The sequence below is a fragment of the Otolemur garnettii genome, unplaced genomic scaffold (assembly GCF_000181295.1).
Source record: "Otolemur garnettii isolate 467f Iridium unplaced genomic scaffold, OtoGar3 scaffold00063, whole genome shotgun sequence".
Classification (NCBI taxonomy): domain Eukaryota; kingdom Metazoa; phylum Chordata; class Mammalia; order Primates; family Galagidae; genus Otolemur; species Otolemur garnettii.
In genome coordinates, this window is record NW_003852458.1 from 2,594,235 (window position 1) to 2,617,166 (window position 22,932).

A 22,932-nucleotide genomic window follows, 5' to 3' on the forward strand; every position below is an offset into this window, starting at 1 on the left:
TATGTTAACCAGTTTGATGAGAGTATTTCAAAATGTATATGAAAACAGCACACTGTACCCCATGATTGCATTAATGTACACAGTTATGCTGTAAGAAATAAAAAAAATTAAAAAATTAAAAAACAAGAAAAATGAGCCCCAGGGATAAACTTAGTTCAAAGAAACAGCCGTGGTCTTAAGAAGATAGCTAATCCAACAGAGAATATGGTTTTGAAAGTGAGTTAAGAATCCTAGCATGGGTGTGGTGGTTGCTTTCTAGAGGATGCAAAGGAAGTGACTGGCACAGCTTCCTTGACTTTGAGGTAGAGAAGGTGTGAGGCAGGCCCCTGAGCCCTGTGGAGCAGCACATGCTGGATCAGCTGTAAGAAAAGCTCTTTCTGGGCTCACTCGTCCCTGAGAAGGTCACATAATAACCATAATTACACACAAAACCGAGTGCTGCCTGAGGAGCACTGTGAGCACATTAGAGCCACAGAAACCTTCCCTTGAGATTCCTGGTCCTTCCTGGGAGAGGAGTCATAGGAAAGAGATACAGGAAGATCAGGTGCTTGCAGCTTTTCTGTCTTTGCTCAACAGAGCTGAGGTCCAGCTTCGGACCTCACAGCCTGGGTATGACCCAGAAGAAACTGCAGAGCTGGATAGAGAACAAACCTTGGATTCTGAGGCAAGAACTCCCCAGCCCCTGGGCCCTGCCATTTAAACTTCTAGGACACTGATGTTGCTTTCCTTAACTCCATTGGCCTGACTCTGCTTTCCTATCTCGTTCTTTGATGGTTATCACACATTCTAGCTTTTCTTTAGAACCCAACTTGTCACCTGTTTGATTCATGATACCAACTAGTCCCCTCTTGTTTTCTTTTCTTTTCTTTTTTTTAATAGAAGAAAGCATAAATACAGTCCCCCACTCACACAAATTACCCAGTTGAATTTCCCACATTTGGAGGAGTGGTCAGCACATCCAGGGTACAATGGATAAGCCTCACCCTGAGAAAAGCACCTTGGTGATCACAGTGTCTCCCCTGCCAACTAAGTATTTGTTCTCTCTTGTTTAAATAAACTCTTCTTGGTATCTGCTTAGAACTGGAGCAAATGTCTGATGGACTCTGTAATGTAAACACATCCCTGTTTAAGGTCACCAGAGAATGAAGATGGTCACCAGAGAATGAAGATGCCCTCCAGAGATCAACCAACAAATCTTCCATCCTTCCTTCCTTCCTTCCTTCTTTCCTTCCTTCCTTCCTTCCCTCCCTACTTCCCTCCTTCTTTCCTTCCTTCCCTCCTTCCTCCCTCCCTCTTTTTCTCCATCCTTCTCCTTCTCCTCCTTTTCTCTCTCTATCTTTTAATGCAAGCCCCTCATAACAACATCTCAGCTACCTTTTAGGATCTAAACATCTTAAACCAATGTAGTCAGCAAACAAGTATCTAACAGCAGCTCTCAAATGAGGGAGATTCTGTCCCCAAGAGGACATTTGGTAACATCTGCAGACATCTGGGGAGATCCCAACCTGGATTGGGAGATAGAGGTGCTACTAATATATTCTAAGTAAACTACAAGCCAACGATGGTACTAAGCACCCTACAATTCACAGGACAACCCCGTATCCCAACAAAGAATTATCCAGCCCCCAATGCCAGTAATGCCAAGATTGGAAAGCTGGCTCTGTGAGCCCACTCTGACAGGCAGCCTGAAGCACAAGTGGGCATCGTGCCCTGAAGCACTGGTAAAGTGCAATTGGAAAAGCCACACCTGTGTTAGTTAAACAAAATTCGAGTGATCTACATAGCTTTGTCTTCAACAAGACTTAGTCTTACCAAATAACTAAACACAGAACACATTAACTTGTAAAAAACATTGTTCTTGTGAGAAAATGTCCTCACAGCTTGCCATAGGCTCCAATGGCCTAGCCACAGAAACCTCTGACAGCTTCCTCGTAAGCTGCACAGGCCTCCTACGTCAGCAAGCGCTCCGTCACCCTGGAGCCAGAGTCACTGTGGACAGACACACAGAGTCCCACTGTCAGGCAGTTACCTGGGTGGACAAGCCTTTTCCTGGCATTTCTTCTGTCTCCCATTGGGCTGGGTCTCTGGGTCGCAGAAGGTAGCTTTCACTATCCCACGCCCCTTCTTTATGCAATGGGCAGTCTGGCGGCGGATACCTGGGGGTGGGACAGAAAGATTTGCACATGTTGAATCCTGATCCCACTGTTCTTGGTCAGAGGAGAGGCCCCAGTCATGTCAAGTGACCATGTTGATGGGTACGTTCAAAGCGATTTGGTTTTTAAAGTCGGGATGAAGAATAGGGACTTGTGATTTGCCCTCATGCTGCAGCTGAAGCAGGTGGAGATCTTGGTTAGGAAGGACCATGGGTTGTATAGGTAGATGATGCCACCTATCCCTCAGACCACAATCTAGTTGTGGAGACAAGGCTAACACACAAATGCCAATAGCAAACAAAGCAAAACCGAAATAAGGCAAGTAGGTATCACCGCCTGGTGTTCCCAGGCAATCAGAGAATTGAGGAGATAGAAACCTTTATATTAGTCAAGGTTGGTAAATTCTGAAAGACAAGAATATAATTAAAAATGATGCTGCAAAATTTGAGATGTTACGTCTTTTAAAACATGAGGTTTTGATAGAACAAGGACTGACAATCCTCCTGCCTTCAGAGACCAGGTACATAAAATAAGTGAGGGGTGCACACAGAGGGTGACAAGGTCAGACAACAACATCCTCGTCCCAGGCACTCTTCTAAGCTCTGTGCATATGTGTGTGTGTGTGTATGTGTATTTATATAAGTAATGTATTACCCATCATTGATTATGATGTGTAATAATCAAAACATCACACCCACCCAGTGAGATCAACACCATCACCATCTACTAGGTCAGTGGTTCTCAACCTTCCTAATGCCATGACCCTTTAATACAGTTACTCATGTTGTAGTGACCCTCACACATGAGAAGTGGTGTTTCGGTTCCTAAGACCATCAGAAATATGTGTTTTCTGATGGTCTTAGGTGACCCCTGTGAAAGGGGAAAGAGTTGTTCTACCCCTTAAGGGGTTGCAACCCACAGGTTGAGAATTGCTGTGCTAGATGAAGAATCTGAGGCACAGGGAGGTCAGATAGGTTGAGAAAGGGTAAGAAACCTTGGCTTTGCTAACCAGGATATCGCAGCCAGGGAACTTGGAGGAGTGGCTAGAATGTCAGGGCTGGAGCTTGACAAGGCAGTGAGGAAGTGAGTCAGCGTCTCTCTTTAAAGGGCCAGTGCTCTAATGCCACCTGTGAACACTGGCTGAGAATAATCAAGCCTGAGGCCCCCTTGGGACAGAGCGATCAGGATCGCTTGTACCAAGGCTGCCACCCTGGGCTTACAGAACATCCAGGCCTTGAGTGGGCTCACTGGCATACAGAACTCCAGAATAGAAAGGCTCTGAGCAGGCCAATGAGCTGGTCACTTTCACTTCCCTGCCCAGGATGCCAAGGGGCTTTCCTGCAGCCACCCTGCTGGCTGTGGAGCCAGTAGTCCAACCCCCCATCACCTCACTCTGCCCAGAGACTGTATATGCGCAGATGCCACAGGGCATCTTGTCACTTAAAATATGGCCAGAGGGAGTTGCAAAAGAGCAAGCAGATCCTTAAAAAAAAAAAAAATAAGCCCTATTTTTTGAGAAAAGTATCTTTTTTAAAGAGACACACTCAGGCTTTCTTAACTACTAGACAACATCAATGGAATAGAGATTAGAATGGGTAATGCCAGAGATGCCACCTTGTCCCTGCCATTGTAGAGTGGGAGAAAGAAAAAGTTTAGCTGCTTAGATATTTTGTTAAAGCTCGACTAGTTTGCCAAATTCTCGTATTTTTTATTTGTTAGTGTTTGGGACTCATTGAGGGTACAAAGAATTAGGTTTCACTGATTGCATTTGTTATCAATGAAACTGATATAACCAATGAAGCTTCTTTATGCAATGGGCAGTCTGGTGGCGGATACCTGGAGGTTTTAATAAAAACCTCTTATAACTGAGTCCTGCCCCCCAAGAAGAGTGCCATACACCATGATTTGCCAAATTCTTGATGTCAAAATATAAAAAGAAATTATCAAGTGATTCAAACAGTTTGGAAACATTCTCTTTTGGTTTATGGCCGTACCTGAAGAGCAAAGATAGGTGTGTTCACTATTTTGTTTCTACCAGGGCACAAAAACTTACACAAAATCCCCCTCAGCACATTAATGACAGTGCAGGTGTCAATCCGCAGGACGAGAAGTGAGATGAATGGATAGATTGGTCAGAAAGATACCGTCACATGCAAAGAGGACCTTAATAACTACGTATTAAATAACTACATATTTCTCCACAGACATTAATTGTCCAGGCAAGCTTTACTCTTCTGTCCCCCCAGCCCCTGTACTCTGGTATGTGACAACCCTGATATATGATAGATAGCAAGCTAAGCCCAAATATTCCAGCGAGGTAGACTTATTTGATGTCAGAAGAAAGCTATACTAGCCCAGTGCTTCTTTATCAAGCCCAATGCATGTGTGTTCATTTGGCAAAATTTAATTTATAATTTCATTTCTTACCAATTTCTGGTTAAATGAATGAAACAAATAAATCAAACTGAAGAGTCCAGGGTTATAGTCCCTGTTCTCCCTTCTATGCATCACTTGGCTTCCTCTGTGGGACAATAAGAACAGCGATAATCAGACTGCTTGGGGGCAGGAAGCTAAGCTAGCTAACCTCTGAAGTGTATCCTACATTGGAAAGCTTGGGTAATGAGAGGATTCAGGTTAATATAATTTCATTTGGCCTAGAAAATAGTTTGTTACAACTGCTGTCAGAATGCTTCAAAACTATGTTAGTTCATATTCCATTAGTAACATGCACGTGGCAGTTGTGATTTCCAAAGATGGCTGGAACAGTATGTATTCTCCCATTAAGCAAGCTTTTCAACAATGTGACTTTTCACTCCCACCCCCACCGAGACATGGATTCTAATTCCCCTGGCCTTGGACTACTAAATGCAGAAGCGATGCTGTGTGACCTCAGACACAAGATCAGAAAAGGCTTCATCTGCCTTTTCTATCTCTCACTCCCAGGACACCATAGCCACTGGAGGAAACCCATAACATCTTGGTTCCACTAGATGAGGCCAGCCTTTAGATCGCCCAGCCCCAGTGCCAGTCACATGAATAAACACATGTCCAGGTCGTTCCAGCCCTAGGGCATTTGAGTGTTCCTAGTTGAGGGGCTAAAAATAGTGGAGCAGGACACACCATCCCCTCTGCACCCTACCCAAATTTCTGACCCACAGAATCTGCAAGCATAGTGCATGGTCGATTTTTTTACTACACTAAATTTAGGATAGTTTATTATATGACAGTAATAACCAGAAAAGCATTCAATACATGTAGGCTCTCTTCTTTTCTCTGGTCAAGACCCAGTGCTACAGTCCAGCACGGCCTGCTGTGGTCTAACTATTATTGATTTCATTGATTTTTCATCTCCTCCTGTCCTGTGCTACAGGTCTTTCGCCTTTCCTCTAGATCCGTTCCATCCCTTTTCCCTCCCTGCTCTGAGCCCTGAGGCTTCCAGTTAGGTTGGGCTGGCTTCCCGTTGGTTTAACCACTCTTTCTCCTCAATCCTCTGTGCTTAGTGATAGTAGCCGTATTCCTCCCACCCTCCACTGTTAATGAGCAGGGGCAATGAATTACCTTCCTTAGTTCCCCCAAATTCTTTGAAAGCAGCCAATGTATTCAGTGTGGATGTACCTGCTGTTCTCTTTAAGGGACCCTAATGAATAACTCCCCCTTTTCAATAAAAACCTTCAAACCACTAATCTATAGTGGCAGACTCATTAACTCGGAAAACCAATTGCTGGAATAACAAAATCTTTCTTTGGTATAGGTTGTTACAATAACTCATGTGGAGGGGGTTAGAGTCAGGCCATCCTGTTAAAAGCAGTTATCATTATGTGACACTGCAGAGGCAGAAAGTGTTAAGAGATTAGGCTAAAAATCTATGTGACCTTGATCTTTTCCTGTTAATAAAAGAAAGAAAGATGATATTGGCTTTTTAATTGGCTTGTCATTTGTCCCCTTCTCTTGTAAACTAAACACAGTCCCCAAAGAAATTCTACTTAATTAAGGATCTTAGTCAATCAATATGTTGCCAGAATGCTAAGATTCTACTGCTTACGTAGAAGCATTTACTTTAAAGGACACAGAAGTAGCCAGGCACAGTGGTTCACACCTGTAATCCAAGCACTTTAGAAGGCCGAGGGGGTAGAACACTTGAGTTAACCAGTTCGAGACCAGCCTGAACAAGAGTGAGACCCCATCTCTAAAAATAGCTGGGCATTGTGACAGGTGCCTGTAGTCTCAGCTACTTGGGAGGGTGATGCAAGAGGATCTATCACTTGAGCCCAAGAGTTTGAGGTTGCTGTGAGCTATGAGGCCACAGCACTCTACCAGGTGTAAGAAAGTGAGACTCTGTCTCAAAAAAAAAAAAAAAAAACGGACACATAAGTAGAAATCAATCACATTCCAAAATATATGAGAATCAAATTCAAAATTTTATTTCCAGAGGATTCTGAATGTCTTTCTCCATGTGGCCATGAGAATGTCTCCAAGCAGCTGCAAATGGTTATTAAATCTTATTGGATACGAGCAGTGAGAGGTCAGTGAACTACCTTTAAAAGAACCATCTTCCTATATGTACTAATCGTCTTGAGTAGAAATTATGCCACATTTAAAGAACAAATAAAGTTCTTATGTTCAAAAAACTCACAACAACAGAGCTTATCATATTCTCAATTTAACACTGAGATTCTAAAATACAGGGAATCTGTTATATGGTTAATTAAGTTTGGTTCAAAAATTCAATTTAGGAAGGGTATAGATAAAACAACCAAAGATTTCGCTTATTGTAATCACGTATGGCAAAAAAGTGCAGTATTGCCTATTATCATAAACTTAAGATCAGAGATACTCAAGACAGTGTCCCTTTAATGACATCACGTGAAAGAGTTACAAGTCAGTATATTCAGACTTAGAGAACGATGTTGGTACAAGTTAAATTTTACATTAGCCCATAAAATAGATTTGCAAATTCTATATTCTTCCCCCAACTAGATATAATATTGATATTGATAATGAAAAATTATAAGAATTCTGTGAATCAGTAGAGAGCTTATCACTAAAATTCCCTTAAATAAATAGAAATAACATTAACTTCACAGGAAGAAGGGAAGAGGAGGGATTATATAACCACCTGTCTTGTTGATGACGCTATCCTTAGCAACATTCAATTTCAGTTCCACCTAAATATTTACTTTGTTTTTCTTTCTGGCTCCCTTGGCCCCTTCATCCCTGTTTTCCTGCTCAATAGCTCACGTCTACCTGTCATAATGAAGGCTCAGACAAGGACAGTTTGAATCCCATCACTACCAAAGCTCAAACATGTGAATGTGGGGGGCTTAGGGGGGAGATTCAGATGTGGATTTGTTGAGTTTTAAGAAATAGTGGAGAGAGACAGAGAAATCGACAATGATTATTGTCGCTAATAATCAACGGCATACATCAATAGCAGGATAAGACTTGTAACTCTTTCACATGATGTCAATCGATAATCATACATCAACAGCAGGATAAGACTTGTAACTCTTTCACATGATGTCATTAAAGGGACACTGTCTTGAGTATCTCTGATCTTAAGTTTATGATAATAGGAAATACTGCACTTTTTGCCACAACATCATACATCAACAGCAGGATAAGAACCAGAACTGGTTTTGAATCCTGTTTTCAACACACACTTGCTGAGTGATCTTGGGCACTCTTGTTGACCTTCCCAAACACCAGTTGCTTCATCCCCATTTCCATGATGGCAATAGTATTATGATATAGGGTAGGTGTGAGGATAAAAATGATGCATGTGTCTTAGTATGCACACAATATAATGCTTAGTATCCTTAAGAAAAGCTTCTGAACCCAAATCCAAAGCTTCTGGATTTGGGTTTATAACACATTCACCCAATCATGAGCATTAACTCCTTCTACAGCTCTGCTTCTACACTTCACAAGACTGGGGTTGGTTTCACACTCTGAGATTAGAGAAAAGCAGTACATTTAGTACATTTAGTACACAAAAAACACGTTAGTTTTCACACTCCTATGATGTAACTGGCCTCCAGTGAACAACTGAACCTTCAGTTACATAATTCATGTGTTTTCTAGCTCAGAAGAGTATTGACATCAACTTCAATAGTAAGTATCGCCTGGACGTCAATCAATAAGGTCTGGTTTATTATTGTTCATTTCTAACACCCACAAATCTTACAATATCAGTAAGACTCAAAGTCAAAACTCTTTTCTCTCTCTGAAATGCCAGTGAACTGATTATATAAATTCATAAATTGACTATCATGGTCAGGGGTAACATAAAAAATTATGTCAGAAGTGCTCAAACAAGGTGCTTAAAGAATGTTTAACACTGTTAGGTAGAAAAAGGTTCTACCCTGTGAAGGAGCCATTTTCAAAATTTATCACAGTCAAGAAATTCTCCGTCTGGATTATAACTTGCCTTCTGTAGCCACTATCTGCAAATCAAGCAAAGCACCCGGCTGAAGCAAATCAGAGGCCTGTAGAATCTGACAAGATTCATGGGTTCACAAAGAAAGCAGCCAGTTAGCATTTCACAGAGCACAGAGTCACGAAAACCTTCATAGAAACCAACTGAGAAAATCCAAGCAACTGCATTATTAGAGAACAAAGTGAAAGGCCTGGAAATAAGGCAGGACTAATCTCTGCTGGCCGCCTGGGGTAAAATGGGACTAGGAAACCAGCAGAATAAGAGAACATTAGACAATTCACTCCGGCTAAGGGTCCTCATTGTTTCATTGCTGAACTACAATTGGCAGGTTATCAGACCTCCACTGTATACTACTGCAGTTTATATATTTATGCATATGGAAAACTGTAAGCCTCCTTCTATAATGTCCATCTCAATTCCATTAATTTAATTGGATTAAATGCATCTCAATAAATCTTCCTATTATCTTTATGAAGTTTTAGATTTAAAAAAATCTTCTAGTTATTATTACTGATCAATATCTAGATGTGGTTGGTTCTGTGTGAGAATTATGGTAGACAAAATCAGATAGCTTAGCAGGAAATGAGTGCACTTTGAAAATGTCAAAGAAGTATCTGACTCTGATTTTGCAAAGAAGTAAATTCTGTTTTCTTAACATCTGTGTATAGTCACAAGTCAGGGTTAGAGTGAAAGATGTGCCTTCTACATGATGCTCATGTCTTATCAAGGTGGTGTGCACACATCTTTGTGGTTACTGTGAGTTTTAGTAGGAACACTGTTGGCTAAACCCTATAAAAACTGCTGCCATTAAATACAAGTATCATCAGTTACTGATGATCTTTGGATGGGTGACTCAAGTAAATTTCTTTCAGCAAGCTTTCTGTAAGGGATGGTGGCACTTGTTATTCCATCCTGTTCCAAATTTCCTGAGAAGAATCGAGTCCTAACTTCTCCTGAAGTCATAGGGTTACACCCCCTGAGTAAGGCAGGTGTAAAAGCAATGAGTCTGAGAGGACAGAAGGACAGAGCGTGGCATGGAGAGGGGACCGTCACTGGTGTTGTCTGAGAGACAGCCCCTTACTCCTTGAGAGAAGGCTGTGGAAAATACTTTGGTTTCCATGCCAGTTGGCTGAACTTATTATATTCTCTTGTAGTTTTTCACGTGGATCTCTGATCCAGAACAAAGGTAATGAAATATTTTTAATATTCACAATAAAAAATAACATCTTAGTGAAATTATGCTGAAATAGCCATTTGCTTCAACTGTGTCAGAGTAACGTATAACATATCAAAGTGTAAAAATATTAAGTTACAAAACATAGACATATATAAAAAAGAAAACCATGGTACCATGCTCAAATGTAGGGAAATATCTCTGAAAAACTGTTGAGTAGACTTCACAAAGGCTCTGCCAGGCTCTGGGGAGAAGCACTTAGAGGTGGCCACCTGCTCAGCCCCAGCAGAGTCAGAGGACCTATGGTGGCTGCATGAAATGGGGATGAGACCATCCTCATCAAATCTGTTTAGCATGTTCACCCTTGATAAGCTTCAGGCCTAAGAAGATGGCAAGTCAAGGACTCAGTTTCTCAACCCAGAGAAGCTCAGTCAAGCTATGTGCTGGGTCCTTGACTATACATGTCTTCAGTGTCACCAAAAGACAGCAATTTGAAGAAATCATGCCAAGTCTTGGCCCTCGAATAGGGTCACACAGTGTGGTCAGGTAAAATCGCAAAATTTCTGTATAGAAACAGTGAGATGCCCACAGAGAAAAGAGGGAGGATGAGGAGCGGAGAGGGAAAAGAAATAAACTAAGAGGAAAGCCCATAAATTATCATTCCAAAACATGTGTGTACACAAAGAAATCTAATACTCAGAAAAGTAACAAAATAATTAGAACAGGAAGCCCCTCTGGTAAAATAAATGTGATAGGGCAATCTGACAAAAACTTTAGAATAAGGATATTACCGCCTTTGAGTATTTTCACCTGAAAATTTCTCGGGCATTTGAATTGAGAATATATGAGCATAAACTTTTCTTCAGACCTGGTTCTTGTCATCTTTTCCTCATCTTAGTGAATGATACCATTCACTAAGTTCCATACCCAAGGGTGAACATGGGGTGTTACCCTTCAATCTTCCCTCATGTTCAAATCACTCCCTACCAACAGGTAAGTGGAATCAACCAGTAAGTCTGGTCTAGTCGATCTCTAGTCGAGCTCCACATTTGTACAATTCTTCCATCTGTGTCTCTTCAATTTTAGTCCACGCAACTGTTGCTCCTCTGCAAAGACCTTCTACCTCTTCACACCACTAGTGCATCTCCCATACAGAAATAAAAAATGGAAGATGTTTAAATAAACCAATGAAGATAGAATTTCCATTACTAAAGCACAATAAGTTAGGACAAGTATGAAAGAAATGAGAATTGATGGATATGAAAAAGAAGCAACAAAAATTATGGGGAAATAGAGAGTCACTGAAATAAAAATGCTGTAGCGGGATAAAGAATAGAGAGGACACAGTTGAAGAGTGAGTTAGTGAAGTGGAATACAGTACTGAAGAACTTAGAATTCAGTTCAGAAGGAAAAATATATATAAAGCAGTTAAGATGTGTATAGGGTAGACTGAGAAGTTTCAGCATTCATATAATAGAAGTTACATACAAGAATAAAAGGAATAATGAAAAAGTAATGCTTAAATATAAATTACTAAGAAATTTCTGCAATTGCTTTTTAATAATCGCATTTTACATGTATTCACTATTTGATTCTCACACCAACCGTACAGAGTAGGCATGATAATTCCTCACATTTATAAATGAAGAAACCAGAGCAGAGGGAAGTTACCCAAGGTTACACAGCTGGCAACTTAGTACACTGGGATGCAGTCTGAACAGCCTGGCTCCAGAGTCCGCAGTCTTATCTGGCTTGACATACTAATAGGACTGTCTATTACTTAGACAGGAAGAGAATCGTGGGCCCAAGGAAGATTTTAGACACTTGAAAGAGATACTTGTCTGAATGCAATTTTAAGGGAAGACAGGGGCCACTCAAAAGGAAGAAGGAATAATATAAATAAATGAAAAAATGAGGATTTTTTTGACCCATATGATCAAGGAGAAGCATGAGAAGACTGAGAATGAGCTGCCCTCACGTGTTGACCGCCCATGGCCTATCTAACCACTTGACCCACAGGTGACTTGCCTTTTACTGCGTATGAGAGTCCTTTGTGAGGACTGGACATGACAGGCAGGGAAGCACAGTGGGGCTGACTCAAACCAGTGGGAAAAGTTCTTGGGAAACAAAGATAGCAACGGACACAAACTTGTTATTCTTATTTTATATAAAGTTACAGAGAAAGACAACAAAGGAAAGTAACCCAACTAATTGATAAGGTCAGGGTAACTTCAGATGCCAAAGAGGGTGCAAGGGAGTTCTGGAAGGGAATAGTAAAGAAAGACGTCATTCATGAATGCAGATGCAAAAGTCCCAGATAGAACACAAGCAGACCGAACTCAGGGGTGTATATACTACACACACCAGTGCAAATCTACATCATACTAGGTAAACTTTATCTGAGGAATGCCAATGCGGCCCAGTAACAGAAAATCTATTCGTCAAACAACCAATTAACATATTAATGGAGAAAAACCGTGATTGTTTCAGTAGGTGCATTAAAAGATTAGGGCAGATTCAACATTCATTCATAATGAAATATATAACAAACTAGGAATAGAAGGGAGTTCATTTTCCCTGGTAAGATCATCTGGAGCATTCTTATCAAAGTCAGGAGGAAGTCTTAGATGTCCCTTTGGTCTGTTGACATTATTCCATTCAGCTTTCTATTAATGGGCCAAGTCAGTGCAACGAATCCAAGAAACAAAAGCAAGTTAATAAAGATTGACACAAACGTGACATAACAGTAAGATCTCATAAGGCTGAATGGTTGGTAGTCAAGAATTTGCGACTACATTCTCTGTTTTGCTGCTATGTTTAAAACATCTCCCAGAAAAACATCTAAAACCAAACACAACAATTACAAAAAATAAAATGATTGTTACCAGCTATTTATAACCTCTTTACTATGGAAATCAATTTGGTAATAAGTTCCTTAATATTATCATAATATTTATATTCTTTAAAACTGGAAATTCCACATAGAAATTAAAACTAAGGATATCATCTTTTACACGGGCCCAAAGATGCTGATCAGATGAGTGGCAATAAGGAATTGGCTAAGAAAATGTGTTTAGAAAGAATAAAATGCCTCCTTAAAAATTATAGTCACCAAGACTGTATAACACATAAAGGTATGATAAATAAAAACATACGTGTTTTTACTGTATAACACGTAAAGGTATGATAAATAAAAACGTATGTGTGGATGAGTGTTTATCTACATCCATATACATACAACTGTATACATTCAGGATTAGGAAAAAAATATTGAAAGGAAATAAAGTAGCAAAAGTAGCAGGTGTTAGGATAGTGCCTTTATTTTTCATGTTTCAGTAATCTGTTTAACTTATGTTTACAATATAGAAAGTTTTGACTTAAAGAAAATAAAACTCCATCACTGAATGATTCAGTGTTTTAGGCAATCTTTTGCCTTTATATTTATCAATGTGTGTCCTGTGTGAATATCGGCATTTCATCCTGTCTGCTGGAGAGTATTTAAGTAGATACCCTGTCTCCTCTGCTAGAGCAAGAGAACTCAGTATCACTCAGGCAGTGTAGCTGAGGTTCAGGTGAGCACATTCCCAGTGAGGCATAGTAATCAGAAGGACATTTACCTAGGGAGGTAGAGGTGCTGCAGAAGGCTCAGGCCGTAACAAAACCCAATGTCTGATTCCTATCTGGTGAGAACATTTGATTTCCCAGCTCCTGTCAGCTGTGTTGTTATGATCACTGTGCAAATCAGCCACTTATCTCTTGGCTCCCAATGCTCTGAAATACAGTGTTTATGATGCAAAGAGTTCATCCTACCTAGAGATGGAGGAGAGTGAAGGATGTTGTCCTGTTTCTCTGAGGAGTCCCTAGTCAGTCAACACTGGTTAGTATCACTTCATGGTGGCCTGAGACAAATGATTTAAGCTTGGAGCTTAAACTCACACTTCACTGACAAATAAGAACGCAGAGGACAATAAATTGGCGAAGTACTTGTAACTACAGCCACGATAACTTTGTTTGCCTCCCACTGCTCCTTCAGGAAAATGTGTTTCCCCACTTACTTTCTGCCTAAATTGCATTTGCTTAATTGCAAATCCAGATCCTCCCAGGCAAGGGCGGACAGCACATTCGGAAATGAGAGAGGCAGGACTCCTCTCCCACCAATACCACTTACAGCTGCTGCCACAGACTGACCTCAAATTAGCACATGATTTAAAATGAGTATTTTACTCTCATTGATTCTAAAAGCTAACCTTGGCTTTCTGCGCCAAAGCAGGGAACAAAGAAGTTAGTAATATAAAAATCGTTTATAAGGTTGACAGTGCATAATTCAACTTCTAGACCTCTTTATGTGAGTGGCTCCTGGAGTGAGGAAGCCAGGGTGTGAGAGAGAGGGCAGAGACCCAGTGTGTGAGAGGAAAGTCCCCGGAAGAGCAGGCCGTGGTCTCCCCGCCCCCTCACTGCTTGGCTTTTATCCCTTCTCCTTTGCTACATCAATCCCAGCACTTCTCTCTGTCGCCACCCTGGTTTTATAGGCAGTACTTTGAAAACAGAAAGTTCAGAACAGACTTAGACCTGATCTAAAAGGAAAAACAGAGGCAGAGGCTTTCACATTGGTGCTGTTATTAAGTCCCTCTAAATGAATGGCAGAGCCCCAGTACCCAATAGGTCCCAACCTCTACCTTCACAGGCCTTGGGGAAGTTCCCTTAGCCTGCAGCAGAGAGCGTGTGACCTCCCCAGATGTCCATGCACCCCTCCATATTCCCCTGCCCCTCTTTGCAGCTGGATTGTGCTCATGGGACTGAGGTTAACCAGTGAAATGTATGCGGAAGTGATTGGGGTCACTTCCAGGCCAAGGCTGTTAACAGAGCCAGTCTGCCTATTTCGTCTCTCTTTTCTTATCGAGTAAGCTGGAAGCATGCATTTCAGAAGTCTGAGCTAGAAGATGAAGTGAAGTCTTCTACCCTCCTTCAGACATACAATGATGGGTGGAAAATCAACTGTCATTGTGTGAAGTTACTAGGATTTCCGTTTTCTTGTTATGGTAGCAAAGCCCACCCTGACTGACACTTGGCAGCTAGTGAATCTTTCCAATGGTTGACTCTGTGAGAGAAACCTATCCTCTTAGTAGATATCAAACAATGGCTAAATTGGAGATGGAGAAAGAAACTGGGCTAGGACTGGGCTAGGAATCAGAGGAGCTGGCTGTGGTTTGCATTTGGCCGTGATTAATAGTATGTATTTGGGCAGGTTGTTGCACTTTTGTAGACCTTGGGTCATCAACCAGAGCAGTGGTTTTTATGCTTTTTTGTTTGGCATCTAACCTCTTCTTCAAACAAAACCTTTCATGATGGCTGGTATCTAGAGCTTATAAAAGAAAAACTTCCTCTCCTTCTCAGGGGCATCCAACCATGGCTGGTGGCTGGCTGTGAATGCTTATCTAAGAGCTGTCTTGGGCCACATATTAATTACACAAACCCTGATGGAAGCTGATGAGCCAAAAAAAAGTCTGTGCATAATTTTTGTGATATCTGCCACTACAGATAAGCATTTGCAGCCAGCTGTGGCCACAGTTGGAAGCCCCTGCACCTTATCTCTGTGCTTTCATTGTCCACAAAGGCCCCAGGACCATCTCTGTGAAACTCTGTAGATTCATGGGCACTGAGTACAGACCAAACCACAGACTTACATTGAATCTGTGGCCCACTCTGAAGCTGACACACATTCACAGGGACAGCAGCTGTTTCTCACCTGTCCCACAGGTCACACTGCACTCTGTCCAGCGGCCATACTGCCAGAAGTACATCAGCTGCTCCACGTCATTGTCAAGGCCATCTTTCCGGATTGTGTACTCATACTTAATGCCAGGGTTAGTCACCTGAAATAGCAGCTGTCAGGCAAGAGAGAGGTCATGTCAAACTCTGTCATAATTTTATCTTATAAACCACAGTCATGCAAAAGCACAGCACAATGCCCATTATCCCAGAGTAGTCTTAGGTGTACGCATTGGAACCAATATCATTAAGTAGATCTATGTCTTTGCCCGTGTCTCTCTATGTACCCCTATACTGAAACCTGTGTATCTACCTCTGCCTCTATATCTACATCTATCTAGTCTCCATTCTGTTATTTCTTGCCTGGATTCCCCTGGGAATTTAAGTTCATGGAAATAGGAGATCTAATCATATGAGGCCACTCTGAGGTAAAGAATATCTTTTACAGCAATAGGCTGGTAGGTCACCTTGTGTTCTTTTGTACTCACTCACAAAGTGAGTGTAAGTTATTTGTGCTTTTCAAGGGAAGAATGAAAATAACTAGACCAAAGCCTTTTATTAGCACAGTATGTATTTGTGGTGGCTGGAAAAAAAAAACCAAGATCCCCACTGGTGTCACGCCCGCAGCTCTTCCCCTCCTGCCTACCTGGATCCACACCGACTCGTTGGTGGGACCTGCAGCCATCAGTTTCTCCAGCTCTCCTTTTCTGTCATACTGAAAGACAGTCCCTGCCAGCTTATAGTTCCCATTCCACTGGATAATAAATCCTCCATTGAGGTAATATTTTTCAGGGTCTTCACTCCTGATGGCCAGGAAGTTTCCAGCTCCCTCAACTTCCATTACCCTTATGTCCCTCGCTCCTTTTGGAATGAGCCCGATGTCCACATAACCTAAGGAAGGAAGACGTGATAATGAAAGGGGCACAATAGCTGCTCAGCTGAACACAAGCTGTCCCGGACCCATTGTTTGTCCTCTTCCCAGCATCCCCCTTATTTAGTGCCCTTGCTGGGTGGCCACTGGTATTGGTAGAAGCACTAATTATGGTAAACTTTATAAAGCGTGGCTAAAATCAGACTTTTCAGGAACTTCACGACACACTTTGTATATAGTTTTGTGAAGAGAAGTGAAATAAATAAATGCAGATTGGACTCTGAAGCTTTTGTGGTTGACTCAGCATTTATTTTTGTATGATTTTATGTTGATGGTTCAAAGTCCTAAAGCTCCTAGCTTACTTCCTGCTAGAATTTCGGCTTCCCATTTGTTGCTGCTGCCAAATTAGACTTCCTGAACAATTGCATTGGATACCTAATGTACTTTGGCTCTTTTCACCAGCAGGTTAAAGAGACAGAGTCTTAGAAATAATTTAATCATAGCATCTATTCATTAAGAGCCACCTGGCTCTTGTGAATGTAGCCTATGATGAGAAACTCAGCTCTGAGCACAGCCTTTTATACTGCTGGACAATTCTATTTATCAGGAAGGGATTTTTTGAAATCATTTTGTCTCTTATGGGTTCTTAAAATACAAATTTATAATTTATCCTCAGGTGTTATAACCCAGCCTTCTGAAAAAGCATATGTAAACATCTAAAAATTATAACTCTAACCACAGTCGCATTCTTACTTAATGGTTATTCTTGTAGAAGGCACACTGGTGTAAAAAGAAACGAATACTTAGTAGTTTCCAGTGTTTGCCAGGCTCTAAGCACTTTATGTATTCTTCTTATTTATGCTTCTTATGAACCATCACCTCATAGAGTGGGAAGAACACAGAGTCTGGGGCTGGCATTGTGATAGGACTCCTGTGCAGGGGGTCAAAAGACTCATGTTCCAGTCTCTTGCTTTAATCACAGATTAGTTCTGTGACTTTCTCAGCTGCACAATGAAGAGGACAGAATGGTGACGTCTGAGGTCTCTCTTGGCTCTAATATTCCATAATTTTGCTCTCTATAAGCTAACTATTCTTTGCTCCTTGAACTTTTTCATGAAAAACACACTTTTAAGGTCCTGACCATTCTGGCATTCTGGTCATTTTCCACTGGACTAGGATTTTTGGCATGACAAGCAAAAGCCTTGTCTTTGTCAGCTGAAAGCACCTTGACTGCTCCATCTCCCTCTGACAGTAAAGTTATGGTGCCTGGGAGTCAAATCCTGGCCTGTCCAGAAAGAATAATTTGCTCAGGACCTGAATACACAAAAGATATAAACAGAGCTTTTCAAAAGAAGATAAGACTAAAGGCAAATAAGCATGCCTGGCATCTCTAATCATTGGGGAAATGCAAATCAAAATAATAAGAAATCACCTAACTCTAATGAGAATGGCTTTTTATCAAAAAGTCCCCCCAAAGCAAATGGATGTGGAAAGAAAGAAGTAGTTATACATGGTAGTGGAACTGCAAACTAGTATAACCTCTATGGAAAGTAGTACAGAGATATCTCAAGGAACTAAAGTAGACCTGTCATTTGATCCATCAATCCTACTGTTGGGTATTTACTCAAAGGGAAAAAAATCATTTTATCAAAAAGACACATCACTTGAATGTTTATTGTAGCACACACAATCTCTAAAAGGAGAAATCAACCCAAGTGCCCATTAATACATGAGTGGATTAATAAAATGTAGTATATATACCATGGAGTACTACTCAGTTATAAAAAAAAAAATGGTGAACTAATGCATTTTGTAACAACCTGGGTAGAGCTGGAGACCATTCTCCTAAGTACAGTTTTGCAAGAATGGAAAAGCAAATACCACATGTACTCGCTATTAAATTGGAAGTAATTGATCAATACTCATGGGCACAGATGGTAGTGAAACTCAACAGAAATCAAGTAGAGCTGGTGGGGAGAAGGGGATGGGAAATTCATACCTAACAGGGTCAATGCATACTATCTGGGTGATGGGCACACTTAGAACTCTGAGTCAAACTGTACAAAAGCAATTCATGTAACTAAAATGTTCATACTCCTGTAGTATTCTGAAATTTAAAAAAGGAGTTCAAAGGTGCTCAGGGAATGTGGCCTCTCATTCCCAGCAACAAAGCAAAGCTGGCCAGTGTGAATCTGCCTAGGAGGCATTAGTTTACTGGTCAGAAGGCCTGGTAATGGTGAATTCAAGAGAAGCAAACTAAAGCCTGAGCAGCAGTCCAAAGTGACAGTCTTAGGTCAACAGATTACATCTAAAATGCTAAAAAAAAGTCAGAAAATAGCCAACATATAAGCTGATATATAAGATCAATCTAGGTGAATAATACAGAATCATGAAGTTTGGGCATCAGGAAACAAACCAAGGTTGAGGAATCTGAACAGCAAAGGGTCAATGTTCTAGGCCAAAGAATAGGCACAACAGGTCAGGATGAAGGTCAAGGCTCTCAGTAAGAAGTTTAAGGTGCCTTTGGAAAAACAGAATTTAATGTCCCAGCAACTTCCTCTGAAGCAAGCTTTTCATTTAATTTCTGCCTCAGGGTCAAGAGTCAGAGCAGAGGTCTGTAGCAGTTACCATGGTGGCACAGGCAGTGAAGGCATTGAAAAAAGTCATTACCTTCTGTATTAATCTATCCCTGATGCCAAGCACACAATAGGTGTTCAACTAATGCTGCCCAGGTAATATAGTGAATGAATGAATGAACCAAACAGCTCTTGATATCTACATGCAGTGTACTGTACTCTGGGCCCATGTTCTACTAATTCCAGATGTCCTCATTGCCAATTATTTTCTCTTTCTCTAAGAGAGGAAATGGAATCCATAATGGGAATTCTACAAGAAGGCAGGCCTTGAGTTACTTAAGTATGGTACTAATTAAAAGACGAGTTGCTACTATCTGGTGCATGGCATCAAATCTACTAAGTAGAGGTCCTCTCCTTGGGGAGCCATGGACACATACACTTTCTCCTGGAAACTGTCCATCTTCCACACCTAGATATCAACAAGCATGATCAGCCCTGGGGACAGCAGGAGGGAGAAGGCAAAAACCTCACTCTGGGTCAAAAGGGCCCTAGAAATAAAAGTCCAGAAGGGTGACTTCCTCAAGGTCATCGGTCACATAGGTCAGGGCTTGGTCTCTTGCCTTCCAGCCTGTTTTAATTCCCTATCTTCCTGTTTTTATTCCACATCCTCTTATCTTTCTTTCTTAGGAGCACTGATAAAACACAGAAAAGAGGATTTGACTAGTATTTCATGCTTCCATAGCCAAGGCAGCAGCAGCAACTCCTTCTTCAGAGCAGAGGAGGAGTAGGGTCTGACCAACATGGGCATCTCTCACAAAGACATTTTCATCTATGCTTTAAAAAATAAAAAAAAATAAAAAAAAAAACTCACTCTGTTAAAAAGACCAGTAAGCTGAAGGAAAGCATGAAAGGAGAAGAACACAGAAGCCATGGATCAGTGCAAGGTCTGAAGGATTTCTGAGCTGTTCTGGGTGGTTGCTCGCACACTCCCGTTATTTCCCCATCATGGAGATTATTTTGCCACCAGGGCTAGTCTGCATCTATTCCCCATGTTTGTTGTTTTCTGGCATTGCCCAGCGGCTGTTTACTTCCTTTGAAAGGGAAGCTCTGGGTTTGTTCATGTCCAAGTTTATGAACCAAGATAAATAAGGGCCCAAGGATTTGATGCAGACGTGTTGGAAAAGCAAAGCCATCTTCAGACAATCACAGCCCCCCACTAGCTCGGTACAAAGACACACTCGTTCTGGGAATAACCCTCCGTGAGGACCCACCTCAGGCCCTTGGGGTGCTGTCTGGACCAGGGACATGGAGTTACAATGTGAATGCCCTGAGACAATCACTGCTACTCAGCACAGAAACTACAGTTCTGGGTGGAGAAATGGGGAGGAAGAATACTCTAGGGTGTGCATTACTGGGGAATGGAGGACACCTTCAGGGGAGAATCAGGTAGTGACTAAAGCCCAGAAGGTAGCTCATGTTACAGAACAGTTCTACACCACAGCTCCACTGTAGGCAGGACCTCAGGAGAAAAGTGCATGATGCAGGCGTGATGCAGGCATCCCACAGCATCGTGGTGGGACAGTTAATGATCCAGTGTCCTTTATTATCAAAGGAACATGAACTCAATCTTAAGAGAAACAATTTTCACATAAATTTACATGAGCACTTATTGAATACCTACCATACATACATATATACGTTTGGTGATTTTGAGTTAGGAAGTGTGGAGACGAAGCCTGAAAGACAACCCTCGTTTATAATTGCATTAGAGAAAATGAATGAAGCATGAGGGGAAATAGGCAGTGATACAAGACCACATGCAAGCAGGCACAGAGAACTAGACATGGGGTGTCTTCAAGGAGAGCAAGTCCAAAGGGAACCCCTTTGCAACTTTGGCCCTTGCATTAACTGACTAGCCTAATGCAATCTAACTCCACTTCCCAATTTTCACATCCCTCTTTGGCCTCATTTGTACAGTGGGGTAATAGTAACCAGGGTTTTCATGGTATATGTGGCTTTAAACACAAAGCAAAGATAGGCTCTGGGGAGTGCCCTGTGGATATATGGAACACAGAGCACATTAGCACTTGAAGGATTTCTCCAGTGTGCTAGAGCAGTGGTCCCGCAGAGCTTTGAGAAACCTGTCAGGAAATGAACAGTCTAAAGCTGACACAACTCCCTGGGTGCCACAAGCCATCAGAATTCCTCTGAATAGTGAGGAGGAGAAAGGGAATGGCAGAGAGATGTCAAATGCTCAGTGTGGACATGTGGACAGAGGTATTGAGATTTCTGAGGCAGCTGTGTGGGTAAGAGGCTCAAGACGCCTTTTGAGGCTACCTGGAGTAGCCTCAACCCATGAGTGATGGGATGTGGTGTATCTCATCTCAGCTTCTTCTCACCACTCCAGTGGGAAATCTCAGTTCTGTGCTGGCTCCTACATCACGGTACCCACTTAGTGAAACACCCCTCTCTTGGTTGCCTTCCTTTCCCTGTTTGACATCTCCAAAGCCCCACTGGTGCTTCCCAGGATCCTCTGACCCCCCAAATAAATGATTTGTAGCTGCATTCTTATCTCAGGATATATCTGGGGAAGCTCAAACCAAGGTACTCTGAGTTGTCTTCACCATCTATCTCCAGGCCTAACTTAGCCTTTGTCCAAGACCCCATCAACTACAAATCATTGCTGGTGCCAAGAGACCATGAGAACTGCTTTAACTGAAGGCAAATCTGCATGGGCTTAACCCTGATCTGAGCAGAGGGTGGACTCGCCACACTCTGAAGCTTATCAGTAGTTCCAAGGTGCACAGAGAAGAAACCTCATAGGGGTAACCATGGGGAAAGACGGTAGAGTGGGGGCAAATAGGGGGTCTCGAGTAGAGTGGCTGCCTGGAGAGTCACAGGAGACCACTGGGGGGAACCAGTCACAGGGAATGATGGCAGCAACCCTGAGGCGCACCCCAGTCCTCTTGCCTTTAAAGCCATTGCTGGCTCCTCTGCCCTCACTTACAGAACCTGCCCTTGTATCTGCAGACTTCTCAGCCAGTTTTCCATCTCTTCTAAACCAGCTTTGGTTTGCTTCTCCCCTCTGCTTCCTAGTTTGTTTTAGTGCCACTGGCATGTAGCCTAGATTGTTGTGATCTTCCCAGGTGATCCACCCCTGTTCCACGAGGCAACTTCAAGTCTCTGTGTCAGTGTGATACCATCTTGTATTTGCTCAGCAATCAACTCCTCCCTCAAACTGCCAAGGAGCCCCTACCTATTTGTAATGAAGACTGTTCCACTTTGAACACTTTAAAAGTCATAAGCTATTTTAAACAAAACAAAAACTAGGAATTAATTAACCCCCCACCCCCGAACCCTTTCTCAGTCCTTGGCCACTTTCATTATTAGTTTATTACCAGATCCTTCTTTCTGTTTAAACATCTTTCTCACAGTCTGGCAGGCAGAGCCATCTCCAAGGCACACGCCACAGCGGTCCTCTGTGGCATTGGAGTCAATCTCATAGTCACAGCCAACCACCTGCGGGAAAGAGAAGAGAAGATGAATGTCTAGGCAGGAGATGCCACTGCCACTCCTGCCTTCAGCTGTGACATCTCCTTTCCCCTTTATTCTTTAGAAGAGAAGGTAGGCGGGGAGGTACAAGGGCACAAGGACTAACATTTGCTCCTGGAGGCAGCCAGAGGAATACCCAGAGCAGCCACCAATGGTAAAGAAAAACTGTCTTAGGGATAAAAGAGGCACATACTGTGAGGTCTCCAGTTTCTCAAGTCAGAGGCAGAATTCAACACAGTTCCAAAAATCTACCTCTGAAAATATCTCAGGGTCAAGGGTAGGAGAACAACAAATCTCTTTCAGATGTGTTTCCAGCCTGGAAAAGGGGAGCCATGAAATTTGGGGTATGCAGCAGCATGAGGGACCAAAGACTCACGACACTTGGACTGAAGGTCGCGGAA

At 42.0% G+C, this 22,932-nt stretch overlaps 1 protein-coding gene and 1 non-coding gene across 2 annotated transcripts in view; both read right to left on the reverse strand.

The window, feature by feature from the left end:
• ADAMTS12 (ADAM metallopeptidase with thrombospondin type 1 motif 12) overlaps nucleotides 1-22,932 on the reverse strand; it is a 315,003-nt gene that overhangs the window by 54,453 nt on the left and 237,618 nt on the right. Inside the window, exons 14-17 of the mRNA XM_003792927.3 lie at nucleotides 22,378-22,498; nucleotides 16,179-16,423; nucleotides 15,510-15,648; nucleotides 2,030-2,156 (exon numbers count right to left, since the gene is read on the reverse strand). Coding sequence (XP_003792975.1) covers nucleotides 2,030-2,156; nucleotides 15,510-15,648; nucleotides 16,179-16,423; nucleotides 22,378-22,498 — 632 coding nt within the window. The remainder of the gene's footprint in view (nucleotides 1-2,029; nucleotides 2,157-15,509; nucleotides 15,649-16,178; nucleotides 16,424-22,377; nucleotides 22,499-22,932) is intronic.
• Nucleotides 877-1,034, reverse strand: LOC111726384. The gene has a single exon (XR_002774168.1). It is a non-coding gene; the product is annotated as a U1 spliceosomal RNA (small nuclear RNA).